Source organism: Colletotrichum spaethianum, assembly GCF_022836535.1.
Source record: "Colletotrichum spaethianum MAFF 239500 DNA, contig59, whole genome shotgun sequence".
NCBI classification, from domain to species: Eukaryota; Fungi; Ascomycota; class Sordariomycetes; order Glomerellales; family Glomerellaceae; genus Colletotrichum; species Colletotrichum spaethianum.
Genome location: NW_026054829.1, coordinates 18,685 through 45,282, shown reverse-complemented (window position 1 = coordinate 45,282; position 26,598 = coordinate 18,685). Strand labels below are relative to the sequence as shown.

Genomic DNA, 26,598 nt, shown 5'->3' with positions numbered 1-26,598 from the left:
TCGGAAGACTCATAACTGATATTAGAGGATATGTCACTGTGAGGGGTGCTTCGTGCCAGTCAGGGCTGCACAAACTGCCTTTCGTTGCAACAAGGATACATGCATGCTTGCCCTGATACCCTGTCGCGTGCTGTTGGTTGTCTTATCCTGATCCTCATCAAATGATTTGGGCGCAGGGTGTGAAGCTCCACTGCTGTCGGGTCTGCTGACAAACAATAGTAAATTTTGAATACTAACACTTGGATGGCAAGGCAGATTCAGCTGAGCTGGGGTATGTATTGTAAATGTGGCGAACTACGCATCATGCGTGTGGGTTGACCCAATCTCCTCCCCGGAAAGGCATCCGTCTGATTGTGATCAAGCACTATCTAAAGCCAGTCCCGACTGTACGGTAACTAGCGCTGGCGCTAGAGCAGACTACGCACTGGTTGGAGCACTATGGCGGAAAAGATGGGTGGCTGCAGGGGATGGAAAGAAAGGCAACCTCGCCACATGATTCCCTCGGAACTAGGACGCTATTTCCGTCCCCCTTGGTGTTCGTCACAATTTGCGATCGGTTGCAACCTCCAAATGATCCTCTCTCATGGTTAGGCTGCCATAGCCACAATTTCTCCGCAGAAGAAGATTCCACCCAACCGGGTAGCGTCTTTCATTTCCCCGGGTGATGCTCAAATAGCCCCAGAGCGGACGTTGAAAATTGAACCCAAGGCTCATTCGTTACTGGGCCATTCCCTCTTCCGGTAATCATGTCCGGAAGGATATTGCATGGAAGTGACGCCAAAAGAACTAAGAGCGTGTAAACGCACAAAACCATACCGTTTCCCGTTATGCGCAGTGTCACGTTGCCATGTAGAGTAGATGGACTTGGAGGTCTCGCCAATATGACACGCCGTTCGGTCTGCAGCACTGTTCCCATTGAAGAGGTGCGGCGCGTAGCACAGACTCAGCGGCAGAGCATCACACCACCCCCTCCCCCCCTCCGGATGGGCCATGCCAACAGCTTCTTGAAGACTACTTGATGCTTGAAATTGCCTTCCCTCCATTCCGATGCACCCTTTCAATTTGCGCTTCTCTCGTGAGCTTCATTTCGGCGGCCAAAGCAGCGGCGAAAGAGAGCACGGGAAAAGGAGCACGCCGATAAAGAAGCCAACCAGGGTTTACTCAACCACGCTCAGAAATGCATTGAGGAGAGCAGAGAAGCCTTGCAGGTTACCAGAAGGGGTAGGACAGTTCTCGAAAAGGGCTGACGCTGCCCTGCCGGGGTATCACACACGGCAACTGTACGACTCGATATGCAGATCAACCAAACGTAGGACAAGAACAACACAACATCACATCACCAACTCTCACCACCGACTAACCCCATACGCACCCTCGTGCCACCAACAGCAGGGCTCCCTTCAGCCGCCGAAGATAGGGACCTAAACTCTCGGAGGAAGTGCTCCAAGATGGCCAGCTACTAACCCTGCACGAGCAACCGCAATCATTGGAAGGAGTAATCAAAGATGACGCATACGGAAGTGGATTTTATATATGGGCTTATTTTGTGACCAGGGTAGACACTCACGCGCCCTCAAGAAAACACCGCCGGTTCGGGAGGGCAAAGTAGGGGTAAAACCAGCGGTGTTTTCTTGAGGGCGCGTGGACACTCTACAAGGGGCGCATGTAAGATAGACGCAAGAGCCCTTTATGGCTTAGCCAAAGCGTAACAAACTCTGTGTGTTCCCACCCAAGGCTACCGGCCTTCACTGCATTTTGAGCTCCACCTAAGCCTTTGGAAGCATGACTGCTAGCTTGTAAGCTTCACATGAGCTTATCCCAGTATGATTGATTAGCCAGTTGCTACCCGAGCCAATGTTTCCGCGCTTGCAATGGAGGATTAACTAAAAGCGACAACGTATCAGCACCCCGCCTTCGCCGCTATTACATCAATTCCGACAACCTACGTGAGATGTTCAGCAATTCAAGAGGCTTCGTGGGTGGCTGTCCGCGACGTGAACTGAAGGTAACCGTCGACGACCGGGATGCCGAAAGAGGCCGAGCCTACCGCCAGGCGGCATTCGTGAGTAATGCAGCCAGCCCGCTGGCCTTCTGGGGCTTGGCTTTGACACACTGCGTGAAGAGACCTGCAAGTTTGGTGTCACCACGAGGACTGGGGGGAATGCGCATGGTTCGGTACATCCAAAGCAAGCAAGAAAACTCGCGGCGTTTAAATGAGGTACCTACGTTCCAACGACACGGAGCCGAAACAGACTCCTCCGTGTTTGCTCATTCGAGTGGAATTGGCCAGGAGTGGAGGCGCCAAGCCCTGAAATGGGGCACCGCGTTGTGCCGGCGGTTAGAAAATGAGCAGCGCCTGAACCAGCAATCATCCAAGCTGCTCCAATGATTGGTCCGTCAAATGTGGCAGGTGCCAACGATTTGATTCCACCCCAACAAAAGCACACCTGTCACCTGTCGAGAACCAAAGTAACATAACATAGGGGCTACGTCTCCCCGAGCGTGGCCTGAGAGAGCAACGCGGGAGTTGGCTGCATCAAGGTGAGGAGCGAGTTCTTGGTTTGGAGGGAGACTACCGTCGTGACATGTACCTCTGGGAACCGGCGAAGATGTTGGCGGTACTGTGGTGCCAACAGCCGGGCCGGGGTTCGGGCGCTTGGCTGTCGTTAAGAAGGAAGAAAGGACGCCCGTAGGCGGTGCATAGGTCTTAAGGAGAAACGAGAGTATGGAAAGACGTGGAGAATCCACAAGCACGAGACGAGGCACGCCGGCGGGGGTTACGACGAGGTGAATCACAAGACCGTCGCTTAGTTATGCGTCGACCACCCGCAGGAGCACCAGAACTGGAGGCATCCGACCCAACGAGGCGGTCCTCTCCGCCTATGTGTTGCATTTGTTTGAGACGGAGGGAAACTGCGATTGGGGCTGACTTTGGTCCTCGCAGCCGCAATGCTCTGTGTGGTTGGGTTGGTAGCATGTCTGCGGTAGTGGGCTGAGAATGTCCCAATGTTTGGATGGAGTGGCGATGGCTTGTGTGGTGCGGGGTACCCGTCCTGAGCCTAAATAGGGTGCAGCAGGCGAGGAGGTTTGGCTAACCATTTGATCAGTCACACAGGCTCAGTGTGCCACGCACTGAGGGTAGGCCAACAATGAGCTATTGTGCTCGGATGCCCTACGGAGCTCGATTCATATTCGGCAGAGGCTATAATGGCCCCGCGCAGAGATAACCGACCGCTTCATATTGCCTTGTGCTGGCTGCTGCCGCAGGGCGACACAGGCTACCGTAGGCAAGGCGACATGCGGGGCGATCAGTGACACACACAGAGTACTCTGCCAGCAGCAGGAACCTAGCAAAAGAAGACTTGGTCGGGATTGGGTAGTCCCTTAAGGTTCGAGACCCTCGGCTGGACGGAGGAACAATACACCATTACAACTTTCGGGCCTGGACCTACGCAGGCCCGAGATATCACCATGAATCCAACAAGCGCTTGAACCCTTGAAACCCGAGTTTCAAAGCAAGATAAGCAGAAAACACAAGTATCATCATAGGGCGGCAAGAAAACCAACAGATTTGAAGGGGTACCTAATCCCCTTTACAGATGACGCAATTCAACTGGTAGATCTTCCAAGCCTGCTGACCCCATGGCGCTTTGGGTAATAGAACCCTTCAGCTGCCAACATGGCCGGGCATTGATAGCGGCTATCATGTAAACATGGTGACTTGTAGATATTCTGCAGAACATTTGCTGCGGACAATTCACGCTGTCTGGCAGCGAATGCTTCAGCTGTTCCTTGATTTCATCGGAGATTGCGCCACAAAAAGACTTCCGTGCAGCGCAATAAGCAAGGGAAATAGCGACCACCACCGAAACTTGGGTAGGCAGGAGTTGGGTTGACAGAAGTCAGGTCTTGCAAGAATTCGATGCAGCAGAACACGGGCTTAGCACAACTAGAATTGCTAACATGACCGCGGATCACGGCCGGATCTAGGGAAGCAACCGCAATCCCAGCCGTCTGCTACCCTATTAGTGCTGATGCTGGTAGTTGGTGTTGGACTGCCCAAGAGATTCTCCTGACCAGACCTTCCTCTTCTGGTGCTCATACATCCCGTCCCCTGTCAATGAAGTATGCGAGCCAAGCAAGGATCACCGTGCGGGATTATGGGGTTTCTGCCTAGAGACAGCGCTGCCAATCGACCGCTGCTCGTCGCGGTTGGCTTCGGAACCGAGTATACAAAGGAACGATAGATATGGCGTGTAGTTCAATTTGGTTTCATGACCCCTGGACTACTCCTCCACGGGGTGCAGCCGCCCTCGTTCTCAGGCAGGGGATATTTTGTCGCGTAAGGCAGCTGGAGAGCGCTAGCCGTGGTAGTAATAAGATCTTCTATCTGTAGCCATTTGTCGACTATATAAGTATCAGCAATTTCCAGCGCGGTCTATCACCGAAATGCCAAAAGAAAACTGTAACATACTTTCACGCTGAGAAAAATTTCCTTTCTTTCTATTTCGACAGCCCCATCATGAGCTTAATGCTGGACCCTATTCTCATCAAACTTCGAGACGATGCAGAGCGGCATGATGAATGGGCAACCGTTAAGTTTTGGAATCACTTGCTTACGAAACACGTTTTCACGGAGAATCATTTTGTCGTGTCTACCGAGCAACCCCCCGTCCCTTTGGGAAGTCTAAGACGGGTAGACGTTGTCATTGAATCCTGGAATGGGTCTCAATTTCATCTTTTGTTATTTCTCGAAGCAAAGAAAGGCCGAGCCGGGCCCGTCGACATTGCCGAGGTTGAGGCTCAGGCATACTCAGCATGTCTCGAACATTTTCAGGAGAACACAACAAGAGGACAGATATGGGCGATGACTTGTTTTGGTCCCAACGCCCGTTTTTGGGTATTTGACTCTCAATGGCCTTACCTCGCACCATATTACCCTATCGAAGGAGAGCATGGGCAAAAATCAACTTACATCGACTTCAAATATCACGAATCTGCGATCATGGACACTTTGCGCCACATAAAACAGAACCCTGTTCCTCCCGCCCAAGTGTTCAGGGGACCTCTGCAGGGTGCCGAGTCTTCAGAACCAGCTCTCCTAAACCAGGACTCTGTCACCATGGTACGTGTGACGAGAATCCGGAAGGCAGGCCCAGAAATTGAGACCTTTGAGGGAAATAAATTCAAGACGGTTACTGCTAGATGGTCGCGAGCACAGTGCATCGTGGATGGACAGGTTGTCGATGGCTTTTTTTACGCTGGCAGCTCGGGTACTGGTTACTTTACGATTAACAAGATCAAAGACTGATATGCGCAGAAGGGGCGCAAGATCTGGAACGCTAAGGGCATGTTCTTTCTTTTTTCTTTTTGAGAACTCTTCTATCAAACTGTCATAACCATTTCCGTTCCCGTTGCCCAAACTTCCAAAGTGCATCCGTTAGAGCAGCGTGTCCAATCTTGACCAAGGTAACCACCATCTCGCAGCGCTGTCAATACTTTTACCTTCACGATGCGGCGGGACAAGCCATTCTCCATCTTACGTTCGAGAGCGGCAAATGCGAATTGTGATACATCTGCACATCTCTCGGCAGGATCATACCCCAGTCGACAATATCCGAGGGCTTGCTCTGAACCATTTGCATACTGAATAATCAGCCCACGGCAGAAATCTGTCTGGCTTTCACGAAACACCCAGATGCATGTAACATCTGTCAGGGTTGCTGATGCATAACTGGCGTTTGACAGAGGAGAAGAAACCGAGGGAATAGAAGGACGAAGTCCAGAGCACTTATGGCCCTCCGTGATCGCCCCTAAGAACACAACAGGGCCGTGTTCTGGAATGGCGTATACTAGAATGGATCTATCCGGAGTATAAACGGCGTACTCCTGTGATGTATCCTCGCTGTATGGGCCGATAGCAATGTTTCCCCTGTGGGGTGTACGGATCTTCTTCCTTGTTAGTCATGCCTTTCACCGTAATAACGGTATAACTTACACAATGAGAACGACTATTGAGTAGAAGTTGCCCACTGGGAAGGACCGCAAGCCGAACGCCAAAAGCGGATATTTTATCTGCGGTTGGATTTGGCACGTAGAACCATTGAACTTGTGATCGGATTGTTGGGGAAAGCCGTGCAAAAGTTACTTCTGCGGAAGGCGACGTCTGAGTGTGGGCGTGGACCGCAAGCAGGTCGCTTGCCAATAGAAAAAATGTTATTCCTGAGCAAGAAGCTAGATCAATGCTAGCAAGACGTGTTGTCGATGCTTGAAAAGGAAAATAAAACCACTTGAACTTCGAAAGGTTTGGGATATCTGTGATTTGCAGTTGTTTTGGTCTACATGGGGATGCCAGGCGGCCAATGCCGAACTGAAATGATAATTAGCAACAGTGTCATCACCGAAAGAAAGAATTTACAGACTCTGAAGTCGACTGTCAAATTCTGACTAGCCTCAATAGTTGTGTAAACAGTGAACCGAGATCGAGACTCCTGCACTGGGGATGCAAGCCTCGTGATGCGTGCGATGCCCTTTGAGTCAATTGTTAACTCAATAGGACAGTTTGAACCAACAGTGTTGGTGATAGGTTGGCTCCCACGGTGCCAGACTTCGATCCTTGCTATTGGTACCGAGGTTGGCTCATCCGAAGCTGTGGAGAGATAGTCGACAGCTTCGAGAACGGCGGAGAAACGCAAGAGAGAGTGCTGTCCCAGGAAATTCCATATAATAGTGGCAATCTCGTTTGGAAGGCTAGCCAGCCTTCTCAGGTTGTATCTGTCAGCTGCAAGCTGACTAGCGCGGTCCGCTTCTAGTCTTGAAGGCAGTAGAAGAGCCGGGCATCTAGGCCATGGATATTTTGCGAGTGAGTATGACCAGAGCCGATGAAGTTTGTCCATGCAGAAGGCTCGTGACATGTAGAGATTGAAGCAATCCACATGAATAGTTGCAGTCTCTCCAGCTTCCTCGCATCTCAAGCATCGAGGATAACGACAGAAAAGAAAATTTTCCCGATTGTTTCCATAGCTTGTCAAGGGAAAGTCCATGGCATCTAGGACCTTGCAACAGGATATCGGACCCCCGGTATGAAGGACTTCAGACAAGGTGTCAATGGTTAGCTGTGCGCCCAAACAATGCGGAAAACGGGTATTCTTACGGGCAACTAATCGGTCTCCAACATCAAAAAGAAATCCACAAGCACCACACTGACGATGGATGCGCACATGTTCAAGTTCACGCTCTTTAGGATCGGCTTGGTTTGCAGACACAGACATTGTATGTGAATCAAGTATCGATAAATATTAGGGAGAATATGGCATGCAAGGCATCTTAGTCGATTTGTTCGAGGACAGTTGCTGTGTGGAGACGAATTGATGGGATTCTGTACTAAATGAAACAGGCAGGAATGGTAAGATTCTCTTTTTGCCCTTCTGGTGCGGGGTGGAAAAACAACGTGAAAGGTGTTTGGAAGCAGGGACTAGAAAAACTGGCATCCGTTGTGGCACCAGCTACAGCGGGTAGTGGCTTTTTGGAGGTGTGTCGGTGCGGATTAACATTGATACGGACGAGCGCAACATGCCAACTAGACGTTGCCGCAGCAAAACATTGACTACTAATTGACAGGCTGTGCAAGGAGGTGCGGAAATGTTGGATTGTACGATGTACTAAGGTAACTGGTTACCTAGAGGTCCTTTTGTGGACCACGACTGTGGTTCCACCCAGCCATATTCGGTGTGGCGGAAATATGCCACATACCATGGATGTGTGTTTGGGCCCTTGGATCACGTGATCTACTTCACCCTCTGATTGGCCAGCTCAACCCAGCCACTTCACCTCGGCCAGCAGGGGACACGATCGGAATGCACAGTCACCCAGACGCCCATAAGATTCAGGTACAAGGTACCCACTGTTAGTATTTGTTAGGATTGTAAAACGCTCCGGCCCACCACACTATTGAATCCCACGATCATGGCCGCCTCCTAGATGTGGAGCCATCGATCACCGTTTACGGTTTACGGGGACGCCAGTACATCTCGACGGTCTGGACGAGTCCGGAAACGACCGGAAAGAGCAGATTGGCCGAGCAGGTTAAATACCAGGACAATATTGAGCTTAAAGACGAGATCAACAAGCTTGCGAATCTCGTCCAGGATCTCCTACGACGAAACGCCGAGAGGGAACAATTCCTGGAAGACTGTTTGAAGAAGATCGAGTCCTTGGAGAAGGAGCTTCAGGAGGGGAAGCAGCGCTCAGGCCGCCACCAACGCGGCCTAGCAAGGTCCATGCATGCTATTGGCACATGTCCCAGTGAGACTGCCCAGAGTCTTCCAGGGCATTCCTTACACACGGCACAGAACCAGTTGCCTCCAGCCCTCTCATACGCCGCGGCGGCGAGCCAGCCACCGACCAGGAAACAGGATGAACTAACGCCAGCAAAACAAACCGCAAGACAAGCTGCAAAACAAGTTGCAAAGCAGATTGCAAAGCAGGCGGCCTTGAATGACCTGCGCGTCTTCGCGCGTCTGCCACCTGACAGTCCGCTTCGTAAAGAGAAAGCCTACGACATAAACGCTTTCGTTCGAGAAAAGCTAAGTCCCCAAGCTCGAGAAGCCCTCAAGGGGATTGACCATGTCAAGACAGGATTGGCACTCCTACCTTCGTCAGTGAGTGGCGCAAAACTCCTGCTAGATAACAAAGAACAGATTGCCGGCCTTCTCCAGGTGGAAGCCATCGAGCAGCGCGATACCTGGATCCGAGCCTATATCGCAAACGTCCCCTACACTAGGCATTGTCTAGTAAGCAACATAGAGCTAGAGATCACGCCCGAGGAGCTATTCGAAGAGATCCAGCTTGCATGCTTTTCCAAAAAGACGAAATCGAGCCTATTTCAAGGCGGAAGCCGTAAGGCAACTACCAAGGCGCCTCCGTTTGATGGGGGCCAGCGTTTTTGTGAACCTGCAGTTTCCGAAGGAGAAGAGGTCTCCCCAATGCCACCGCTGCGGCGGCTTTCACAACGAACGAACGTGTACCAGAAGGAAGAGATGCCTCAAGTGCAGCTCGCCTTCCCACACAACCGATCAACACCAGGCCCCTTGCGGCGGCACCGAGGGTCACAATGGCTGCGACTGCCCCTTTAAGTATCCATCGTGTAACGGGCCCCATGCCGCCTTTGATACGACTTGCCCTATCAAGCCCAAGCTGGTGAAGGGTGTAGACCAGAGGAGGAACAAGGCACAGCTACGGGCCATCCGGGCTGAGGGAGAGAGATCGTGGAGAATTGCGACTCAGCAATCGCATCAACAGTCTCGAGAAGGAGGAGAAGAGATGGACTACAACCAAGCAAATGAGGGACACCATGAGAAGGCAACCCTCTAGAGCCCTGCAGATCATGCAGGCGAACGTAGCCAGACGACCACTCGCACACGAAACGGCACTGAATCTGGCCTACGCGGCCCATGTCGACATCCTCCTACTACAAGAGCCCTCTATCCGGTCGGAAGAGAGAAGGCCCACAAGATACCACCCGGGTTTCGAGATTTTCACCCCAGTGGACAACTGGGTTGAAGACAGACCCAGGGTGCTTACCTATCTCCGCAGAGGAACGGGGCTACGGGGCGTACAAATACGGCCTCTACCCGATCCATCCACGGACCTGCTTTTCCTACAACTCCTGGCAGGAACGCAAGAAGTCCTCACAGTCATCAACGTGTACAACGCCCCTTGTGGCTCGCTGCGACCCGGCCAAGCGGTTAGGGATATCACAACAGCCTGGCAGCCCGGACACCAGGAACGAGTGCTGCTCGCGGGTGATTTCAACCTCCATCATTGGACCTGGCAACCCGAGGCGACAAGCTCCTCTGACGCTGATGATCTGGTAGAATGGGCAGAGGCCGCTGGCCTTGTCCCCCTGTCGCCGATAGGTGAAGCCACGCACAAGGGCGGCAACACGCTAGACCTAGCCTGGGCGTCCGGCAGCCTTTACGGGGCATTCACCAGCATAGAGACATCCCTACACACAACGTCAGACCACGAAAGCCTGCTTACCCGGGTCCCCTTGGCCCTAACCGTTTCGCTCAACCCCACCCCGGGGAGGTTCCGGTTCGACACGATGGACGAGAAGCTCTTCCTCGACATCCTTCAGCGAACCGTACTTCCCATGCGCCATACTGCGAGTAACGCAAGGGACCCACAGGCGTTGGATCGACTAGCACAGCAGCTCACAGATTGCCTTGGAGAAGCGCTTACGGCTTCTACAAGGCGCACGTTTGGCAGAGGACCTGGGAGGCCATACTGAGAAGAGAACTGCACACGCAAATACCGAGCCTACACGACCAAGAGAGCAACTGTGGCAAGACTGTGCGCTTTGGGAATAGATTGTCAATGGGAGCGAAACGAGGAGGAGGCTCTGAAACAGGACTTTCTCCATCAGGTACGGCACTCCAAGGACACGTACTGGAGAGGAAAGATTGCCGCAGCCTCCTTTATATTACCCATTCAGTACTATGCATCAGAGGCATGGTGGCCCGGCAGGAACCAGACTAAGAATGGACACATCACCTCGAACGGAGTCAACGGTCTACTTCGTTGACTTGACACCACGCAAGCCAAGGCCATTAGAGCGGCACTTTCTGTGTATAAAACGACGCCTGTACCGATCCTACAGCGCGAAGCAGCCCTGCCCCCAGTGGAGGTGATGCTGGATGCAAAGCTTCACAAAGCCTCTATAAGGGTTCATCACCTTGACGAACAACACCTCCTCTGAATGAGGCTCAGACAGCCCCGGACCGGACTCAAGGCTGCGATGAATGGCAAGCCTCACTGATGTAAATGCTGAATATATAGACCCGCTAGAACCACCACCTTGGGAGCGCTTAGCTGACTGGCACACAGCCCTCAGCATCGTCGGCTATGAACCTAGGAAGACCCAAGAAAAATTGGCCAGCGCCTTTACAGACAGATTGGGAACATTCTCAAAGCGGGATATTGATATTTATACTTACGGCTCCCAGATGTTGGACGGTAGCATAACCGCCGCCGGAGCAGGCTGGGTAGGGTACCAGGCCACACGGCAGATCTTCCGAGGATCCGAACCGTTCGTCCACCAGACAGAGGTCTTTGACGCAGAGGCAAAAGTCGCATATCGAGCCTTGTTGGAAGCCATATGGTCTCCCACGGCCCGCATGGCGGATAAGGTTCATATCTGCCTCGACAACCTCGCAGTCGCAGCCAGACTCTATACCCAGAGCGCTGGAAGCAGCCAGGCTAGGTTTAGGTCCTTTAGTAAACTCTCCTCCTTTGGATACAGAGAGAACGGACAAGCTGGACGATTTCCGGCAGGGTAAACGTATGGTGGTACCCTGAACACACAGGTATACCAGGAAACGAGGAAGCAAAGGCTCTAGCCAAGGAGGCCTGCAAACAGACCCCAGACTCACAGCCTCAGCCTACACTAGCGCACTTGAAACGGCAGTCAACAGCAGTAGCTTTCCAAGCTTTCGCTAGGAGATGGCCGTCAATCTGCCCTCGGCAGTATGCTGACCTTGGGATAGTCCCTCATCCCAAACCCCCCGAACTTTGCCTTCCTCGACATCTGCTCGGAAGGCTGCTCCGCTGCAGCTGCGGAAGACGCAAGACGCCAGTACATTCCTTCTTCTGCAAGAGTGGCCGGAGGGCCACGCCACGCCATTTCCGCCAACGTGTGGCGAAAGCAAGCATAGATTTTCTGCTAGGCTCAGCACAGGGAGCCTCCCTTCTATGCGAACGGATGGAGGCGACCAATTTCTGCTCTGAAATCTGCCCGAGTCATTGAACAGGAACGTTAGGTGAAGACGGCATCCTGTAAAATGGTTTAGATTAGCATCGACCATGTCGGCACAGCCTGGCATTATTACCCTGGACGTTAAATCATCATCATCTTCTTCTTCCACCCACCCCACTTTGGCCTAAATATATTCTTCGTATCTCACCCGTTGACCTCGTTTTTCTTCCAACAACAATTCGGCGGTTTTCGGCCTTCATCGCATCACTATGTCCGTCGCAGAATCTCCTCCGGGCTCATCTAGCCTGCTGTCCGTATCAATGGGTCTGCCAACCTACTTCTCTACTTCCCTCTTTCCTCTTTCCTCGATTAACGTCATACTAGTCCCTCCCGACGTTGCTGAAGTAGGTCGCTTTCTAAAGCACTCGTTGGGTTAGAAGCCCTCGAGCCCAGACAAGAGACCGAAGACATCTACCTCGACAACACTCCCGAAGGAAACTTCGAAGCGGGCGATGCCACCGCGCCCTCCTCCCCGTTGACCGCTTTCAACGAATCGACCCCCGGGGCTGATTCACGACTGCTTCGATCCGTCATCAGCCGTGACACGTCGCTCGCTACGGTTTCGCCATCCGCAATCAATCACCTCCTCTTGGCGCGATGCATCATCCAACGCGGCGGGCAGGCTGCCGACGAGGACCTGATGCAAGTATTGTTGGGGACTGACGCATTCCGCACGTACTACGAGCCGGGGCTACTAGCATACCACTACAGCTGGGACAGCTTTTAGGCAAAGCTGTCATCCAGCCGAGTTCATTTCGACAACGAGTACGAGGTTTTGTATTTATGCCTAGAGTTCGTCTACCGACCCCCCACACCAATCGAGTACGATGGCCAGTTCAGAATCGCTCTGGACCAGGTGCTGGCTCTCTGCAAAGACCGGATCGCCAACGAGGCCGACGCGCGCAAGGCCACTCTTTACTGGGAGATTCACTCGCGGTATGATATTCCGTCGGAGAACGCTCCGTCGGAGCAGCAAGATGCGGAGGACTCTCTTCCTGACGCGAGCCATGAGCCGAGAGCCTCTGGCAGTAACAAGGATGTCGACGATGTCAACGATGCCGGCGAAACCAACGATGCCGACAAACTCGATGATCCATGCGACAAAGACATCGACAACAAAGACGACGATAACGATGACGACGTCGTCTTCCTCGCCGCCGCTCCCCTGGAGCAGCCCACGCACGCTGCCGAGGTGGAGCAGCCAGCCCACGCTGCCGAGGTGTCGGTCGACGACCTCTTGGAATCCTCGGATGACGCCGCCGGCTGGCGCAGGACGTGCCACTTCTTCGGTCATGACGAACACCACAAAACCATGGATCCGGAGCACTGTCGCCAGCTGCCCGGCACGAAGCGGAAACTGCGACCATGTCAACTCGACGATGTTCGGCGTGTGATCGAGCGGGCCGCCACGGACGGACGCCTCGGCGCCTTGCTTGCGCATCCCATGGGCGTCGGGAAAACCATCACCTACCAGGCCGTGATCGCGGTATGTCGACTAGCGCACATCAGCCAACTGCACGCCGCAGCCCAGCCCGAGCTCCACCACAGCCGGGATGGACCTCACCGCTGTGCCCTGCGTGGGCGGCCCTTCGGTATCCAATGCGCTTGTGAGACAGACGGCTTGACGGCCCGGTTTCTTCGGGAGTTTCCCGAAGGCGCGACGCTCATCATGGCCCCAAGCTCTGTCGTACCTCAGACGATCCAGAATGCCAAGGCATAATTCCGTCGTGCCGTCACCATCCACCTGCCGTCGGGTGAGCCGAACAAGCCCGACCACACGGAGACATTCGATTTCATCAAAGTTGTCGACTGGCGAATCGTGGCAAGTGCCAAACACGTGGAGGTCGCAGCAGCGCGGGCTGTGTGCGAATACCCTGCGGCGGCGGACTTGCCCACCAAGACGCGGATCTCCCAGACGTACGTGGAGTGGGAGGAAAACGGCTCGAAGCTTCTCCAGAACGCCAAGGTCCACCCGACGATGACAGCTCCGGCCGTGGACGCCACCCAGCTTGTTTTGGTCGTCGGCCAACAGCGAGTGAGCGTTGACAAGAGCTGGCGCAGGCTTTGGACCGAAGTAATTGAGCTGCCGATACGTAACGGCAGACAGGCGAGAGTTTTGGCCGGCGGCACATACTTCTTCGGCCTCATCGTGTGGGACGAGGCCCACCAGGTTCGCGGCCTGAACACGACCACCGCAAAGGTCCTGTGGGAGATGCTGTCGCGGCAGACGCGCAGCCCGATGGTGGTGTTGGCCACCGGAAGCCCCATCACCAGCGGGTTCAAGGACCTGGCGCTGATGCTTTCCATGATCCGCAATCAGCCGGGGCAGCGGCAGGCGCTTGCTATCCGGGCCGATCTGGCCACCCTCGACACCAAAACGGCCAGTCTCCAGAAGGGAGCCGGTGAGCTCATCGTGGCCGGGGAAAATAGGTCCCTCGGCAAAGATGTCATCGCGGAGTGTGCCAGGTTACTAGGACGCGACATTTTCAAGAGGGGCCCTACCAGCTTGTTTTTTGGTCATCCGATTATGGAAAAAAAGGAGGTTGTTACGGAGCGAGTCGAATGCCCGATCGACCCCGAGTTCCGGGACGCCATGGATAGCCTCGTCGCCAAGGTGGGCAGCGCGGTTGTGCAGAAGCTACAGGCCGCCCGGGCAGCAGACGGCGGCGGCGATGACGCAGCGCCGCGTCGATCGAAGGGCAAGCAGAAAACGACGTCGCGCGCCGACGGCGACATGGCCATCATCAGCAAGAGCCAGGAGGTGCGCCAGCTGGACCTCGCCACTCACCTGCCCGGCCTTCTGCGGACGTGGAAGACGACGCAGATCGAGACTCGCTGGACGGACATCGTCGATGCGATCGGATACGGCAAGGGCCTGCCTGTCCCGCCGACGTACCTCGACAAGGCGCGCGTGCCTCCCGGCATATGGAACAGCCTGAACGACGTCCTTGCCGACTGCAGCCGGACGGCGAACCTGCTCGACATCTGCACGAAAGCTTTCAATGACTGCCAGATCTATCCCGATGATGTCGAGTGCGGGCCCGGATTCGGCGGTCCCAAGAACGTCGTCATCTTCACCAAGTGGCCTGTTCTGGTCTATCTGGTCCAGCTGTGGTTCGAGACGAGGGGAGACGACAGGTTCCAGACAGCGCTCGTGCACAGCGGCGTGCCGGGAGAAGAACGCCAGAAGATCATCGACTGGTTCCGGGAGTTCAACGAGCCACGCGCCGGGGCCAGCGGCAAGTACGACCTCAAGCGGCTCACCAAGGTGTTCATCACCACATACGCGGTCAGCGGCACCGGTCTCGACGCGCTCAAGGTGGCCAACTACTGCGTCCACTTTGGCGTGATGAAGAATGTCAACGAGGAGAGGCAGGCGACTGGCCGGATCGACCGACAGGGCCAACTCCTCACGAGCTTCGTGTACTATTTACAGTCGATGGCCGAGCCTCTCGATCGGCTGACAGCGGGGATGAGAGATATGAGGAGCGCACTTTACGGGGAGTGGGGACTGTTGGAGGAGGTCGTCAGGCTGTTCCAGCCGCAGTGTCAGGCGGTCCAGACAGGATCGCAGTAAGAAGGACGATGCGGCCATGCTTGTGAGAAGGTCTGGTAGATGCTTGCTTGGTATGATAGCTGGATTAATGAAGACTGATTGTTGCCACGTCCTGTCCCCATCTAACATGGTGCTCTGGCTCAAAGACTCCAATGCTTTCTCGATGGATTGGGCATCGAATTCCCTCAACTGACGGGCCCAGCTGAGCAGCCACCTGGAGTCGAGAAACAGTCAAGGTTGCCTCCTATTGTCACTTAGAATTGGTGTCGTCCATTAATTTGAACTCCTCAAATCTCCATTCCTGAGGCGGCTCTTCCTTGAGTGAGATGTACTGGAAGGTGGTCTTAACAACTTCTTTTTAGTGTTCCAAGACCTATTGCGAGTGTCACTATTTGAAATCAAAATTCATGCAGTTTCCGTTGGTTATCTTAACTCTTCTTTCAAGTCGACCCTTATGTAAAAGAGGTTGACGGATCCGGAATAGGTGGAAGAGAACGAGGCCCTCAAGTTCTCGGCCCATCCCTTCTCATGGAGTTAGGCCATAATGCTGCCTGGGGCCTCATGTCCAAGTAGATGACATACGTACCGGCCAGATTGTAATAACACGATCATATGTCTTTGATCGGGGAATGGGAAACATATCTGCAATTTTCAGATGTTCTTGACCGTCTTGGCAAAAGCCAGGACGCCAAGCTCGCTCTGACGAAAGGGCACCCCATCCCAGTGATTTGGAACTAGGTCATTGTTGGACCTCACGAGAAATCACGCCTCGTTACCCAAGGATATGCCGAAGATGGGAAGGAAGCGATTCTTACACAGTCCCCTACTATACAACAAGCAAGCCAGCGTCTGATTCTGGCACTCGCCCCGTCTCTCTTACGTGACGGTCATTAGCTGGAAATGATTACATACTCCGAGGCCCTGGCAAAGTTAACGGTTGGTCGTGCTTCACGTTCGCCTGGTGTCGGACCAACTGGTCTTTTCTTGCGAAACCGTCCTTGTTGGGGCACCCGGGTAACATGCACTTGTGAGGTTTGGAGTGCTTCTGCAGGTGCTGCCTGTCGTCCACTTTCGGACAGCGTGCCGTCAAGAGTTTGGAGGAGTGGCAGGTCGAATGGGCTATAAGGATGTTGCCCAAATCGAGTAAGATAACAAAAGTTGGAAAATGGGTCGTGGGTTCGGGAACGACTGGGCAGTGTTGCTCCAAGGACAATGTCGAGGCGCTCCAAGCGTGTCGTTGAAGAGGGAGGGAAACGTTCCGGAGTAATCCAGGCCACAGTGAATTAAGAGGCCGTAAGATGAACGATGGTGTTGGCGATGGCGAAGGGACAAGAGGAGTTCGGTCACAACTCAACAAGAGGATGTGGGCAAGGGGGCAAATGGAAGATGGAGGATCAGGTGGAGAGGGCGTCGACCTTGAACCAGGTGACGGGTCGTGGGGGGGGGGGGGGGGGGGGCCGAGAAAAGAGACAAGACTACAAGACACGAGGTATGGCGGGAGAAGGCAAAGACAATGAAGGTCAAGACAGTATTGGTGTTGTGGGTTCGGGGCAAGTTGCGAATGAGAAAAGGGGCACGAAAGAGAGCGAGGAAGCGTGAGACAGAGGGAAATGCTGACGCAGACGCGGTCTCAGGCAGAGTGCCATTCCCTTACCTCTTTATGCCCGTATTGAGCAGCTGTGCAAGGCTAGGGACTGGGGAGAGACGAGGAGGAGATTCGAGAAAAGGAGAGAGGACAGGATGAAATGGGCCGCCCGGGGAGGTGGGGGGAGCAAAAAAGAGGCTCAGCAGGCAGGCATGGCAAGGCAACGAGTGCGGGTTAATATTCTGCATGTTCCATTCCCTGCATGTCTAGGAGGGCGCAGGCCAATGAGATCGTTGTCTGCTGGCTTCGCGAATATGGGCTGGCAGACTGAGTATAAGCAGAGAGACAAAAGAGGGAACGGAAATGGGGTGTGTGCCAGAAAGAAGCAATTGCGCGGCTTGAGCAAACAGGGCAAGTCGAGAGGGGAACATGGCCGATTTTTACGCAAAAGTCGTCGTCTCTAGGATGGGGGCAGAATGGTCGTGTTGCTCATCCTCTGGCAGGCTCTCAACACCGCCTGAACAAAAGAAATGCAAAACAAGTGCGGTGAAGCTAAGGCCTTTGATTGTAGTGACCAGCAGGCTGGTTGAGAAAGGTTAGAAAGAGCAATACTTGCTGGCTGTGTGGGTGTACTTTAATAGACAGCGAGGATCCGGGTTGCGGTCTGTTCGTTTTTCGTTTCCAACCCAAGCTCCCCCGCTCGTGTTATAGAACAGCGCCGACGGGAGAACTCAGGCAGCAGCTGCCTACAACGAACTCTTGCAAGTTGCATCTCGATCTGTTAGACAGGTCGTGTCCATTTTTACCTTGTACCGGACTGGAAACGAAAAGGACTAACGGCAAGGTCTTCATAGGGAGGTGTGACATTGGGAGAGTAGCATAAAAGAGAGACAAGTGAAGTGTTTATCACCAGTCAGCCTGATTTCACCATCCCGGCAGATTCGCCAAGCCGTCGCCCGTAGCGGAGGGGGAGCAGGTTGACATTTGCCTCAAAATGGCTGATCTTTTCCAGGAATGTCCATCGATGCTCTTGTACGGACTTTGTTGTGTCATCAGTATCCGCCTGCAAGGGTCAGGTTTTCCTCCAAGAAGATGGCTCTGCAGACAATTCTCGCTGTACTTCCACACCTCAGGGTGTCAGTGTACAACAGAACACCTCTCGGTGTGTATCCACCCACCTGCTTTCACGCCGCCGCATCCCATCAAAATCCTCATTTCGCTTTTAATATCCACCTCGCTCACAACAACGACAGCGCTTACTTCCGTATCTCACGAAGGCAGCGGTAGCTGACTCAGAGCCGAGTTCGCAACACACTTACTATCATCACCACCACTCGAACGACATGGTACGGCTTGCTTCGACGCTTCCTCGACGCTCTAATCAGCCCGTGAGCCGTGGCCCTGCAAAAAGGAACTAGAGGAAGATCCATGGGCCGTTGCGCATCGCGACAAACCTCACCGCCTCCGCGCGCCTTATCCCCACTACGTGCGTCGCCGACATCGTCACTACTACAACTACTGTCACCTCGTCGTTGCCTGCCGTCGACACAATCATAGACAGGATTTACTCCACAGCGGCTTATACCACCTGATCTGTGACCTATCTCACCACCTTTAGTTGCGACAACTATGAATGCGTCGGTTGTTCAGACTCAGTTGCAGTGCTCCGCTGCAAGAGATGGGTACAATCCTTATGACATTCCTCCGCACGAAAGCCCCAAATTGGAAGCTTTAAATCCCAGGAGAACGCCCTCACCAAGCCCTTTGCCCAAACTCTGTGTATGATCGATTGTGTGGGATTTCAATGGCGATCTACCTGTACAAGCAAGAAGCTTCGAAGTCGACACTTACGAGGTTGGCAGTGTGAGGTTACGTGCCCGCTACGAGAGTTGAACATTCCCCTTGGCTTACTGCAAATGACTCGGATACTCCATCCGGCTAATTTGAAACAAATTGACACAGTCCTCTTGACAGCCGTTCCGGATCTGCGTTGAAGTGCCGGGCGGATTACACAGCAGCGTCTCGAAATGACACTGAGCAACAGTCAAACAAGACAGGAAAAGAGAGAGCAGGGAAACAAGACAAGCAATACGCAATACGACGATCAAAGGTAAGTCAAGCTATTAATAGGTATTCATGGTTGACCTTTCTCTAGTGAAAGTTCAAGCTTGAGACTGGCTGAATACGCTGTAAACAAGTGACATTATACGTCTATGGAGCCCACGATGGCTTGTGACATGAGTGATGTCTGGATGGTTCGAGCGCCGCATTTCCTGAACCCATGCTCCCACGTCTCTGACTGCTGTTTCCGGACAATCTTTCTTGCCTATGAGATAGTTCTGTATGGCGGATGGCGAGAACTCATTTGTGGGGACCGCCTTTGCGAACTCTTCAGCCAGGGTCTCAATCTCTTCTTTCTCACCCGACACTAATGAGCAAAAGAGGGATTTTGCGCAGTCCTCGTCTGCTAACTGGAGGTTGTATGTTTTGTCGATTCTTCCAGGTCTGATAAGAGCTTTGTCGAGTGTGGCGGCACGATTAGAAGTCATGACGAGAAGGCGGTCTTCACGTGCCCCTACGCCATCGATGAGATTGAGAAGTGCGGATAGTGTAACGCCCACCCTTCCTTCGATGGATGATGCCTCACGGTCGATGACGCCGGACACGTCGATGTCCTCAAATAATAGCAGGCACTTTGACGGCAGTCTTTTAAATAGCTTAATCAAGTGGTTGTTGGTCATATCAGGGGATCCCAAACTGACTTGATAGATTGGCAGTTTGAATTTCGTTGCCAGAGCCATACACAGAGACGTTTTCCCGGTGCCTGGGGGACCGGCGAACAGATACCCGCGTCGGTGAGGAACGCCCCTGTCCTTATACCATTTTGCCGTCTTAGGACTGTAGAAGTCATCCAGATCTTTGACCAATTCTTCTGTCATTCTCGGAGGAAGGGCCATCGTCTCTAGTCTCCGGGACTGGCTCGCAACATGGTCCCACCCGGGCGTCTGATCCTTCGGATCAACGACTGCTTGGTATACTTCCACATCCTGGCTCTTCGACGTCTTGAACTCTTGATGAATCTCTTCGACGACGTCTCTAAGATCCAAGCCCTTGGAATGCGTTCTGAATTGAAACGATTCCTTTGGCTCCCCCGGAATTAATCGGTTGCTGACTCTCGTTATGCAGACGTCATGGCCCTTGTACTGAAACCAAACCGAGCCCGCATCTGGGGTAAACACTAAGTCCTCGCCCGGGGACCAGTCTCCAGAAATGGCTCTTCGTATTCGCAAAGGATACGAGCCTCGGTCAGCCGTAGCGACCAGGTGCTGAGAACCTAACAGCTCATGCTTCCAGCCCGCCCAAGCGATTACGCTCTCAAACAGCGAGTCGTCGTTGTGGATTTTGATCGTCTGCGTATTTCTTTCCCAGTACTTCTCGAGAGAGGTGATGAGTTTGTTCTCCAATTTTTGGTAGCCGGGGATGCTGCGAACGGAGGTAGAGATTACATAAATGGCTCCCAGAACCCACGACAAATGATGTAACATCTCCATCCCCAGCATGTATGTGGGCAAAAGAGAAAGAAAGCTGAATTCGGCCATTTCAGTTGATGCGGTGGTGAACAAGATGAAGATAGTAAACACGATGTAAAGTCCAGCGACCGAAACTGGGACTATTTGTACACGTATGGGTTGCCCTTCAAGAGTGGCCAAATGCCTGAACGCAGCAAGATCCAAGCGAAGGAGGCTCCTAGCCTTGGTGCTCTTCCAAGGAGTGAGAATCCCTGCCACTTGGGTTGGTCCAACCGGACTTGCCTCCCAATACGGACATTCTATCAGGCAGCAATGCAAGTTGCCGATGCGATTCGGTGTTCCATTGAACGCCGATTCACAGCGCCATGGACGGGCGGGGGGAGATGGAAGCGGTAGGTACTGAGGAATACGAGAAAGGCTAGCGGGAGAATTCGCGGAGCCTCATAGCCGCTGTCAGTCTGGCTAGCGGGTTCCTAGAGCGCTGCATTGTGATATACTGGGCAGGTCTTGGCCGGACCTGCCTTAGAGCTACAGGTTGTCAAGGCTATGGTCTATGACTTTGCCAATAGCGCAACCCACCCATTGTCTGAAATAGTGCCCCACTGGATGCCGGCTGAGAGAGCAAGGCAGAAATAATGCAGAAGACAGGAAAAGGAGAGGAACTGACGTTAGGACTTTCGGTGGGGATATGGTATTAGGAGAGTAGTCTACGAGAGACAAATGAACGCAAGCCAGCCTGATTCCACCATTGCGCCTAGCAAACTAGCCTCTGGGTGTGGTAGTAGGAAATAAACAACAATAGCCGGTTGTTTCCAAAAAAGTCCATGAACTCATGGACATACGCAACAGGATGTGTGGTGGTATTCGCCTGCAAGGGTCAGGCTTCCCCCCAAGATGGCTCTGCAGTCAATCCTCGCAGTACTTCCACACCTCAGGGTGTCGGTCGGTGCATGACAGAGCACCTCTCGGTGTGCATGTATTGGCATCTATTGTGCACTAAAGTTGGGTGCTCAGGTTCGCACGGTACGTTTGCCTTCCCTGCTTGGCAAACAGGTGTCTTCTTATCTCCTCACACAACTCTAGGAAACGTCGATTTTCGTTCCTATCTTGCGACCAGGCGCAAGGTGAAGTGCAGATGCCCCTCGTTGTGGCTGAGTGGGCGACCCCACCTTGCCCAGTGTGGCTGGTGCTGGCCCGCGGCTATCTCATGAGAAACAAACGCTGAAATGTTGAGGAATAAGGGTGGATTTATTAGGGACAGAAATTCGAGGCTTCCAAGCCATAACGTGCCGGTTCTTGCGTTCTTCTGGCCAAGAAAGAATGCCAGAGCCAGAGCTGTTGCAGAAGAGGGAGTCTCCTAGGGAAGAATTGAAAGTAGAGACTAAGCGACTTTGCGCAGAGAACCTTGACCCTCTGAGTGGAGATGTGCACAGTGTGCCCTCATACTTTCCTACGATGCTGGACAGGACATGGGGCTTTACGCCACCTTGGGCTCGGCTTGAGCGCAAGACTTGGGGCAGTTCGACCACTCGCACCCGCTTCGCAAGAGACTGTGCGATGGAAAAACTGCTAAGGCTGGGTGCCAAAGAGGGCTGAAGATACAGTGGATCGCTAGCGCGAAAGCTCCCAGAACCCCATCCGTCATTGCACGTTCCTGGCCAGAATTGAGACGAACGAAACGTCCCGCAGGCCCCTTATTCCCAAGAAAAGCGGCGCTACGCGCAGGCTTGGCCACGTGTACCAAGTACTCTGTCCCAGCGCTTCACGTTCCGGGGTCACTCCTCCCAGAAGCCAGGCCAACCCAACCGCAGCAACTGGCCAGGAACCCTTCTGCGGACTGGTCCATGCACCGGCTCGCTCCCCGCCTGCTCGTTCAATTGAGAAGTGGAGCCCGGATAACTTGACGTTCTTTTTCGACAGGTACGATGACATGTCACTTGCGACAGCTCGATTTGGCTGCATCTCGCGTACAGGGATTCCAGCACAGCGAGACAGCCCTCACCGATGCCACCAGGCCCACTCCAGGGCGTAGAATTAGTAGCAAAGGGCATGCAAGTTCCGTCTTGCTCCGCGAAAGGGTGCGCTCCAACAGGACCGCAGAGATCACCAATCGACTTTGCGCTCGCACGCCCTCCTCCAAACGGATGGACACCACTTGCAAGCGAGCAAGCAATGCCCACTCGACACTTCCACCCCAGCTGTGATTCGACTCGTCTTGCCCCGTTGTCAAGTCGAGCTCACTCAAGCACTGCCGCAGCATCGACACGTCTTTTCCACAGGTTCAAGCCAATCTACTTCGACCGCCCTCCGACGGCAGCCTTGTCAGGATGTCAATCACTCCTCTGCTCTCCACCATCCACAGCTGCCTGACATGATCCTAGTGTAGCCCCGGCAAAGTCCCATCAGCGCTACCCCCCCCCAGGCCTTGAAGCTGCACCTTCTTGGCACGCCCAGTGTTTGGCTCTCTCTGCCATCGCCAAAGGTCGTGCGCCTCTTTCTTCCCAAGTATCACAGCCACTATCCGCTTGCACGGGATTTTGGCACACTATATCTAGTCGTATCCCATCATTCCTTACCTTTCCATTCCACTGGTCGATAACACCTGCTGGCTGCTGTCCCTCATTACGCCCACCCGAGACGCGCGACAGCGACAGGATACGTCTTTGCTGAACTGGTCAGGCTTTAGTCAATTACGACAGTGCGATGTCCGACAATTCAGTCAACCAGCATTTCCGCGGACAGGTTCGCTCTTGGGGCACCGCCAACAAGCTCAATGGACGCGATGGCGACGCCAACGAGAGCTCGCCGCTCCTTGTAAACGGCCACCACCCGGCGAACCAGGAGAACCACGTCGCCAACGGCGACGGCGGCAACAAGACGCTCAAGTTCCTGTTCAACTCGACAGGTACCCCGGGCACCGATAGCCCCAACATCGCCGTTAGGTATTCCTCGCAGGCGTGGCACGTCACCAAGGTGTCGCTCTTCAGCAGTAAGTCACCGCATCCATCCGCGCTTTGGTGAAACAGGCGACATTGCGCCGCGATTGCTAACAACCCGCTCTCGTGACAGACCATGTCAACTTTCTTCTTGTTATGGTGCCCCTTGGCATTGTTGCTGGAAAGCTTCACTGGGGCCCGACTGCCGTCTTCACCATCAACTTCTTCGCCATTATTCCACTTGCTGCTGTTTTGTCGTTTGCGACCGAACAAATCTCAATGAAGTCGGGCGAAACTCTCGGAGGATTGCTCAATGCCACCTTCGGAAATGCTGTCGAACTGATTGTTGGTATTGTTGCCCTGAAAGAGGGCCAGATTGAGGTTGTCCAGTCGTCCATGCTCGGCTCTATCCTCTCCAACCTGCTTCTTGTCATGGGCATGTGCTTCTTCTTCGGTGGTATTTTCAACATGCGCGACAGGATTACTGGCCAGGGCATGGAACAGAGCTTCGCCTCTGCTACAGCGCAAACCACCTGCTCGCTGATGACGCTCTCTTCTGCCTCGCTCGTCATCCCCGCCACGGTAAGCATCCCAGCGCACTCACTCACTCCTGCTCATTGACTAACGACGCCTGTCAGCTTTACTCTGTGTTCCTCGAAAAGGTCGAAAGCGTTGAGAATGAGCGCAGCATTCTGATCCTCTCCCGCGGTACTGCCATCGTCCTGCTGTTACTCTACATTCTTTACCTATGGTTCCAGCTGCGCACCCACCCCAATCTTTTCGACGCCGAGATACAGCACCACAATGAAGAGGAGGCCGAAGAGCCCATTATGGGCCCTATCGCTGCCGCCGTTGTGCTTGTTGTCACCACTGTCCTGATTGCCATTTGCGCCGACTACCTTGTCGAGAGCATCGACCCCATTGTCGAGACGGCTCACATCAGCAAGAACTTCATCGGTCTGATTCTCATTCCCATCGTTGGCAACGCGGCAGAACACGTCACGGCCGTCGTCGTGGCCATCCGAAACAAGATGGACCTCGCTATGGGTGTTGCCATCGGCTCCAGCATTCAGATTGCCCTCCTCGTTACTCCGTTACTTGTCATCCTTGGATGGGCTGTCTTCGACAAGCCCATGACTCTGCACTTTGAGACGTTTGAGACGGTTGTCTTCGCGGTCTCCGTGCTGGTGGTTACGTACACTGTGCAGGACGGTAAATCCAACTACCTCGAGGGGGCTATGTTGCTCGGCCTCTATTTTGTTATCGCCTTGGCTTTCTACGTCAGCCCCAGCGATGTCCTGAACATGCTTTTATCCTTTTAAAAAAGCCTAGAACGAAGTTGTATTCATCATCATGGTGGGAGTCCTTTGGGATCGAAGTATCATCTTCTCAAAAGGGAAGCGAGCCTGCAAAGTCTGTTGAGGGAAACAATTGTTTTAAGTCATGGCTTGGGAAAGATTCGTAGTCAAATGGCGAAGCAAAATTGGGTCTGAGACCTACACATGAGGCGGTGTCCGATGCTACGACAAGTAAAGCGGTGTCACACGGGATGGTTGTGTGGCTGCGCTGATTCTGGGGAGCGCATAGTGGCAGAGATATGAGGTGCTGATTTCTTTCTTGGCGAGTGTTGCTGCATCTTCGAGAGCTGTCGCCACTGCCTTGTGAAGCTGGTGGGTGGCACTCAACTATGAAGCCATAAAAGTTGATGGGAAGCTTCATACATCAAACAGGTAGTCATTATATGCCACTTCTTTACAGCCCATATTCTTTTCAACACAATGCTGTGGTTGCCCACTGAGTAACCTCTTGCTATGTGACGAGTTTCCGTCCATCCAGGCTACGAATTTTAGCCAGACACTGGGTCTTCCATCGTGTCCGGTACTGTGCACCAACGCAATGAGAATATCATCCTTCAACAACCTAGAGATTAAGGCTTTGTGACTCTCAACATGTCTCCCGACTCTTCGTCTCTTGGCTTATAGAACCGCCACGTTGATTGCATCTATCATCCCAGATATCATGGGTCGGCGGTGCAGGCAGGGCTGCCGTTCACCACAGGTTTTGCCGGATACGAAGGCACAATCTGTAATACTGATGTCTTGGGGCGGGTATCTCATAAACCAGGGTGTCAATCAGCCAGTGGCGATAGACAATCTTAAAAGAAGGTCTTCAGCCACCGATTTCGCTTCCGTACCATCGAAGCGCAGCACTCAGCAGATTCGAACTTCGGCGACAATACCACTGCAACTGGATTCTTACTTCGCCCACCTTTGCGAGTCCACGACCGTGATATTCATTCTTGGCACGGACAAGGAAGACACAAATCACGAAACTCAACAAGAAGTTGTCGAGTCTTGGATGGAAAAAATTCTTCGTTAGCTGTTCTAGAACATGGATATGTAAACAAAAAGCCCGAAACCCGGTAATTCCTGGCAGCCGAGAAATAGGACTTACGCGCTTGCCTGGCAGCGACCTTGCACACTGCAGCCTACAAACTTTTGACCTACATCCGTCGCAGGATCTAGCGGGCCGGCTTGGGAGTTGGTTACAATTCCAAGCGGTAAATGAGCTAGTGAAAGAAATGGAGTAGCGCAAGGAAGGATATCTCGCGGTAATGAAAGAGGAAAAAAGTACCGAGTGGTACGCGACAGCTCTCTCGGCACCAGCTTCGGCGTGCAACGTCCTGGTTGTCTTCCGTTTGTAAATTTGCCCATGACCATGTCACGTCTGTCATTGCTGTTCGCTCAGTGTCTAAGGCATTGATCGTGAGAAAGCACTCAAGATGAAGATCTTATGGTGTCAGTTTTACAACTGGCTTTTTCGAGTCAAAACTCCGTTGGGCCACCTCTCAGTGGAACACAGGTAATAATTAGTTGGATATGCAATTGATGAGTAGTGAACTGACGTCGCAAGTATATGTTTTGATTGGCCACGAGGACGCTGACCAGTGAGTGGGGCACAACGCCGTCTGATTGGTCACAAGCATCTTCTCAGCGTCTGCTCCGCGGGCCATCCATTTGACACCGAAACGGCCTCTTGTAGCGTCACACGGGCTAGGTTACCCGAGTTTGCAGTGCTACCTAAGCACTGTATGTTGCTGCCGCAACGTTCGGCATGTCTGCGTAGGTACCGGCTACTTTAGGGGGAGCGTTTGCCCATTAGTACCGAGGAAGCAT

General features: G+C 53.3%; 5 protein-coding genes across 5 annotated transcripts; 4 read left to right on the top strand and 1 right to left on the bottom strand.

Moving 5' to 3' along the window:
- Positions 1 to 10,993: 10,993 nt before the first annotated feature.
- On the bottom strand, positions 10,994 to 11,179 carry ColSpa_12194 (uncharacterized protein; the record flags this gene model as incomplete). The annotated part of the gene is made up of 1 exon (XM_049278406.1): positions 10,994 to 11,179. The coding sequence occupies one exon, from the start codon at positions 11,177 to 11,179 to the stop codon at positions 10,994 to 10,996; it is 186 nt and encodes a 61-aa protein (XP_049134363.1).
- Positions 11,180 to 13,127: 1,948 nt separating this feature from the next.
- On the top strand, positions 13,128 to 13,440 carry ColSpa_12193 (uncharacterized protein; the record flags this gene model as incomplete). The annotated part of the gene is given in 2 exon segments (XM_049278405.1): positions 13,128 to 13,301; positions 13,315 to 13,440. 2 exon segments carry the CDS (start codon positions 13,128 to 13,130, stop codon positions 13,438 to 13,440), a joined length of 300 nt encoding a protein of 99 aa, XP_049134362.1.
- Positions 13,441 to 13,521: 81 nt separating this feature from the next.
- On the top strand, positions 13,522 to 15,392 carry ColSpa_12192 (uncharacterized protein; the record flags this gene model as incomplete). The annotated part of the gene is given in 2 exon segments (XM_049278404.1): positions 13,522 to 13,569; positions 13,584 to 15,392. 2 exon segments carry the CDS (start codon positions 13,522 to 13,524, stop codon positions 15,390 to 15,392), a joined length of 1,857 nt encoding a protein of 618 aa, XP_049134361.1.
- A 3,591-nt stretch (positions 15,393 to 18,983) lies between these two features.
- Positions 18,984 to 19,565, top strand: ColSpa_12191 (uncharacterized protein; the record flags this gene model as incomplete). The annotated part of the gene is made up of 2 exons (XM_049278403.1): positions 18,984 to 19,066; positions 19,460 to 19,565. The coding sequence occupies 2 exons, from the start codon at positions 18,984 to 18,986 to the stop codon at positions 19,563 to 19,565; spliced, it is 189 nt and encodes a 62-aa protein (XP_049134360.1).
- A 3,624-nt stretch (positions 19,566 to 23,189) lies between these two features.
- ColSpa_12190 (vacuolar cation-chloride cotransporter 1) lies at positions 23,190 to 24,744 on the top strand (the record flags this gene model as incomplete). Its single annotated transcript, XM_049278402.1, has 3 exons — positions 23,190 to 23,475; positions 23,556 to 24,004; positions 24,061 to 24,744. The coding sequence occupies 3 exons, from the start codon at positions 23,190 to 23,192 to the stop codon at positions 24,742 to 24,744; spliced, it is 1,419 nt and encodes a 472-aa protein (XP_049134359.1).
- Positions 24,745 to 26,598: the final 1,854 nt, after the last annotated feature.